This window comes from Nematolebias whitei, chromosome 23 (assembly GCF_014905685.2).
Source record: "Nematolebias whitei isolate Nwh7 chromosome 23, NemWhi1, whole genome shotgun sequence".
Taxonomy (NCBI): domain Eukaryota; kingdom Metazoa; phylum Chordata; class Actinopteri; order Cyprinodontiformes; family Rivulidae; genus Nematolebias; species Nematolebias whitei.
Window position 1 is genome coordinate 489847 of NC_056520.1, and position 5995 is coordinate 495841.

At 43.5% G+C, this 5995-nt stretch overlaps 1 protein-coding gene across 1 annotated transcript in view; it reads left to right on the forward strand.

Annotated features, from left to right (window-relative positions):
* Positions 1–582: 582 nt before the first annotated feature.
* The window catches only part of LOC119428723 (voltage-dependent L-type calcium channel subunit beta-4), a 17781-nt gene continuing 12368 nt past the window's right edge, over positions 583–5995 (forward strand). The window contains exons 1-4 of the mRNA XM_037696395.1: positions 583–650; positions 4777–4947; positions 5038–5160; positions 5265–5392. Of these exons, the coding sequence (XP_037552323.1) occupies positions 606–650; positions 4777–4947; positions 5038–5160; positions 5265–5392 (467 nt within the window). The 5' untranslated portion in view covers positions 583–605. The remainder of the gene's footprint in view (positions 651–4776; positions 4948–5037; positions 5161–5264; positions 5393–5995) is intronic.

Here is a 5995-nt window from a genome sequence, read left to right on the forward strand (position 1 = left end):
ATAAATATATATTTATATATATATATATACATATATATATAAATATACATATATATATAAATACATATAAATATATATATATATGTATATGAGGACGGTGCTCCCCTCTTCTACACGCGCGCCCCCACCCCCCCGGTTCCTTCCGACTCTGCACATAAAGACGCTGGTCCAGGCTGAGTGGACGTCCCGGCAGCCAATCAGCTCGCAGCGCTCCGACGCTGTCATCGTGCTCGGGTATTGAGGAAGGATCCACGGCTCCTCTGCTGCCTCTGCTCTTCTCTCCGTGCGTCCGTGGAAGCCCGACAGGAACGACATGCCGGGATTGGAACGCCTGCGTGGAGAGCGGCTCCGTCCTGATCTGTGAGCCGGGACCAGGGAGACGCCGAGTCCACCTCCAGCCCCCCCAGGACTGGGCAGGAGCCCACAGGAGAGGACACACATATATATATTTCATTATTCTCTGCTGTGGAGAGGGAGACTTGTCGTCATCCCCCCCACCCCCAGTCCATCCTTTCTCTCTCTCTGGTGCCCCCTCCTCTCTCCTCCGCCTCCACTCTCACCCCCCCTCATTCTTCTAGAGGCGCTCGTTGGAATATCAAACCTCCATGTATGACAATTTGTACCTGCATGGATTTGAAGACTCGGAGGCGGTGAGTGCGCTCACACACACACACGAACGCACGCGTGCGCGCACACACACACACACACACACACATGCACTGGAGGCCTCTGATGTGTGATCCAGTGGTACAGTGTAGCGTGCCTGGCTCGTAGGGGGTTGGGTGGCTGCTTCCACTGATGGTGTAGAAACCGTGTAGACCTGCAGATCAGACCTAAAGGAGCCCCCCCCCCCCCCCTCGTGCCCCTCCGCAGACAGGATGTGAGCGACCCCCCCGTCAGGCCGCTGAAACGATGCATCGTGTGTCACGTTCCTTGAAGACGTCCAGCTGAGTGCGCGCCGGAGGAGCACGCGTGGTGATGTCACGAAGCGGACCGTGGCGCCGATGAGTCACACGCCGAAGCTACTCCACTGGAGCTGCTCTGAGACCTGCTCACAGAGGAGAGCAGCCTTCAGCTGCTTCTCACCTGCTTTAGCTGTTTAACGTCCCGGCTGTGATTCCGTCTGCTGTCGCCTCGAGACAAACTCGTTGGGGCGAAGTTAAAGCGACGTTCAGTTTTTGTTCTGTGAACGTTTCTGACCCGTTCTCGTTGTTAACAGCCCATTTTCAGCTCTCAACTCGTTCCACCATTGTTGGTCCATTTCGGCTATTCTTGCATCAAAACGTTCGGCTCATTCAGGATGTTCCTGCTTTGACTTCTGGTGTTTGAGCAACTTTTACTTTCTTAAATATTTAGCTTTGTCAGCCATGTTTTTATAGCTGTTTACAACCTTTGCTGCTCATTTCAGCTTCTTTCTGCTTTTTCAGCTGCTTTTGGGTGCTTTTCTGCTCATTTTAGCCTTTTATGCTATTTTTAGTTAATTTCAGCCTTCCTTTGGCGTAATTTCATTTTATGCTATTTTCAGCCTTTCTTCTCATTTTAGCTACATTTTTGCTAATTTCAGCTTTTTATCTGCTCATTTTAGTTTTTTTGTTGCTAATTTAAGATTTTCTGTAATTTATTCAGCTCTTTGCCCATTTCAACTTATACTGCTCATTTCAGCTTCTTTCAGCTTCTTTATACTAATTTCAGCTTCTTTCTGCCGTTTCATCTTCGTTTTGGTACTTGGTTTCAGCACTTTGTTTGGAATCATTTCAACATTTTATGCTCCTTTCAGCCTCTTTCTTCAATGTTAGCTTTTATTTTAGCCTTTTTAGCTACATTTTTGCTAATTTCAGCTTTTTTTTGCTGCTCATTTCAGTTTATTTGTTGCTAATTTCAGATTTTCTTTGACTCTGTTCAGCTTCTCTCTGCCCATTTCAACTTATTCGGCTCATTTTGGCTTCATTTATTCAGCTTCTCTACACATTTCTGCTGTTTTTCTGCTGCGTTCAACAAATTGAGCCATCCAAGTTCAACTCACATCAACAGTTCGGCTATAAAAACCCTTTTCAGCCGAAATCATTCAGCAGTAAGCCTTCTTCATGTTTCTGTGCAGAACAAGTGGGGTTCGTTTTCCTGACGAGGCTGAGTTTTAATCATCACAGAAACACTCGAGGTGTAAAATCCACGGACTGATCTGTAAAAAGAGCTGAAGAAAGCCCCGTTTTCCTTCAGCTAGGCGTTCTTGGAGACCTTTCCAAGCAAATCTCTGGGATGGATGCACAGAGTCCAGACGGGTGGTGCTGAAGTCAGGCTTTCCTTCGGCTTGCTCGCCTTTAAGAAAAAACTGCTTAGCTGTGACGACTGACTGGATTGATCTTGTTGGGATTAATGGTTCTCCTTGATTGATCGTTTCGGTTCAAGCAGCAGAAAGAAGCTTCATCCCGGTATTAAAAATGCAGCTTTAAAGAGTTGCAGCGGGAGTTCACTGTACGACTTTTAAATTTGATCTTTCTATTTGAAAGAGTATAAACAAACTTCTGTAGAACAGCTGCTAGGCCTGTCAAGATAACAACTGTTACTGGGCGATTAATTGTCTCACAAATTATTGCGATAAACGATAATATTGTTTGAACTTTGTCAATAATTAGTAATTATTGTCAAATTTAAGAAGAAATGTTGGTTAAGTTTTGTGTGTAGTACCTTCTTTGACCACTGGATGTCAGTATAAGATTGTTTGAACCAAAGGATGGATAGTGAGGGAGCGAGCAGTGTCTCTTTAAGAAAAATTGGAGGGAGGCCCCGTGACGTGACGTGGGCTGTCTCTCTTCAGTTCTCAAAATGGCGGTCACTCGGTGGTTTGAGCTCTTTAGCATCTTTCACACAAAGCTTTTAATAAAAATCAGTAAACAAGTTCTCAGCTTCTTTTTGCAGAGAAAAACAACTTTTTACACGAAGGCACGAGTTTCAACCGTGAATTCTGGAGCTTCAACAAGACGGAGGTTTTGTCCTCAAGGTCGGCCTGTTAGCTTAGCTCTTAGCTTAGCTTCTCAGTTTAGCTGCTTTTAATGATCCAAAAATATGATTTTGGATGGTCAAAATAGATTTTAAAGAGAAAGGGAGGGGTCAGTGAAGAACACCGGAGTTGAACCTTTTGTCATCCAGTGTCTTCAGTAGAAAGAGACACGAAGAAATAATAAAGCTGATAAATGAAAATGAGGTTGAGAATTTTCATTTATCGTGCGATTAATTGATTTATTGTTTATCACGACAAGCCTAGCAGCTGCAACACATTAACGTTTAATACAAAGTCAGTCCCGGGGAGGTCGGTGCGTGAAGCTCTCACCTGCAGCCTGTCTCTGAGTCAGGAACACCTGCCATGTGTCAGACAGCAGGCCCCGCCCTGCTCTGCTCTGATTGGCTCAAACCGTGGCTCTGGTTCTGTTGATTGGTTGAAATATCAGCATCAGTATCATCATTAGACTGGACGGCTTTAACAAGATCACAACAAAACACGTTTTTTCCTTCTTTCATTTAAAAACATGACGGAAATCCGTCACGGCAACGGAGAACTTTAATCCACGTCTATTTCGTTTGGTTGTCCACCAGATGACCTCGAGGAGACAAAAACAGGTGGTCTCGGACAAACCAAAAACGTTCACGTGGACCTCTGCTTTGGGACAAAACTACTGGTTTTTATAGAGCCCGACCGATATGGAAATTTTGGCTATCGCCGATACTGATATTGGGAGGGGGCGTGGCTAATGCCGATAACAGATATAATGGCTGAACGTTTTTGAGCTTCGCTTACCCCCAAGGATCAAAGAATTCTGCTACTTTTAAACCTGGTTTAACTCTTGGAAGTCTTGATACAGTCTTCACATGTTCTATCCTCCACTATTCACCTAAAGTTATCAAGTGTGTTACAAAAAATACAAATTAAACCAAGAAACGTCCTTCCCTGTTCATTTTAACAGTCACGTATGGTGAAGGTCTAATTAGTACTGACCGCAGCAGAGTTTATTCTTCTTTGCAGAGAAGTAAAGGTTTCAGACAAACAATACATTTCATTGATGATGACAAAGATAACGTTACTAACACTGATATATTTTACCGCTACGTTAGATTTATTGTTCTGGATAAAGTTTCACAAGCAGTAGTTTATGCTAGATTATCTAAACGTTAGTTTGCTAACTTGAGAGGCTCATAGCTAATGAGAAGCAGGTTGGAAGATTAAAGATAATTTATTATTGTAGATTTATTTTATTTTACAGATCTGTTAAAATAAACCATGTTCTGTTCAGCAAAACACACTACACAGCATTGCTCGCTGCTTCGTCTGTGCTGAAAGCGAAACTTAAGGTGAACGGCCATGACTTGAAAGTAGTCCCCATGCGCCCTCTGCTGGATACATTGTACAATTACACCTTTTGCAAGTAAAGACACAGCTGGTTTCCAGGTGAAAATTAGAAGTGTTTATATCGGCGCAAAATGGGACAATTATCACGATGCCGATATACCTCCAAATGTCTGTATCGGCCTAAATTATCGGCCCTACTGCTTTATCAGCCGGGCTCTAGTTTTTCATACAAGCCTGTGTAAAAACCTCAAAAACAGTCAAATTCATTCAGCTGCATCTGTCCTCACGTTTTGGACCGCTCTGGCTCAGTTTGTCAACTTTTCTTCATTCTCCTTCTTTAAATTGGAGTTTCCTCCTAAATTTGGATTTTCATTTGAGGTTATTGAACTCTTCTTATGTGTGGATGTTTGACATGCTGTACGCCCTGTTTGCAGGGCTCAGCTGATTCATACACTAGCAGACCATCAGACTCAGATGTATCTCTGGAGGAGGAGCGGGAGGTGCAGGCCCAGGTCCAGAGCCAGAGCCCAAACCAGAGCCAAGGACCGGGACAGAGCCGTCAGGAGAGGGAGCAACAGGCCGCCGTTCAGCTGGAGAGAGCCAAGGTAGCTAAAGTGTTAAAACTCAACCACAGGTGTGTTCTTATGGCTAACAAATATGTTTATTCTCACAGAGTTTGTGTTTCTGTCCTCCAGAGTAAACCCGTAGCATTCGCTGTAAGGACCAATGTCAGTTACTGTGGCGCTCTGGACGAGGACGTTCCAGTCCCGGCCACGGCCATCTCCTTTGACGCCAAGGACTTCCTCCACATAAAGGAGGTAAATCCCTGCTGCGTACGGATACTGAATTAATTCGGCCGAGAGAAACGGGATTTGTCTGAGAGAGGTCTAACGGTCTCGTTTCAATGCTTCGACATCCTCAGAAGTTCAACAACGACTGGTGGATCGGTCGGTTGGTGAAGGAGGGCTGCGAGATCGGCTTCATCCCCAGCCCTCTGAAGCTCGAGAACATCCGGCTGCAGCAGGAGCAAAAGAGAGGACGAGTCCAAGGGTAAGTAACTGAAACAACTGCGCCGTCGCTCGGCTTCCTACTTTAAAAGAGACTGTTTTATTTAGTTATTCCTAAAAATGAAGCTCGTAGCTCGACAGATAGGGAAAATATAACATAAATGAATATTATCATTAAAATTTTCTTCTCCATTCTGAAACTTTATGTGTCAAAGATTTCATTTCTTTATATTTAAAATTTCTATTAATCTTAAAAATCTAGTAAACAAACAAATCACAGATAAAAAAAACTTCATAATCAGAATATGAAGAATGTTATGCTAATATGTAAATATTCATCTTAGTGAGCTTGTAAATGTTGATTATCATGTTTTTTATTTTAAATATAGTTAACATATCTGTTTTCTCTATAATTATCAAAGGGGGACTGCCCTCTCAATAGAAACACTCCCCCCTTCAAAAAAACAAAACAAAGATCACGGCATGTAATAAATTACTAAGCATCTGTATGCGTCCACAACACATGTCCATGTTCACTTCGGCTGGGGGAGCATCATCAACCCTCCTCCCACGCCGTGTCCCAACTTAATGCAACTTTGTATTAAATACTAATATGTCATCAGCATACAGACTCATAACTTTGTAT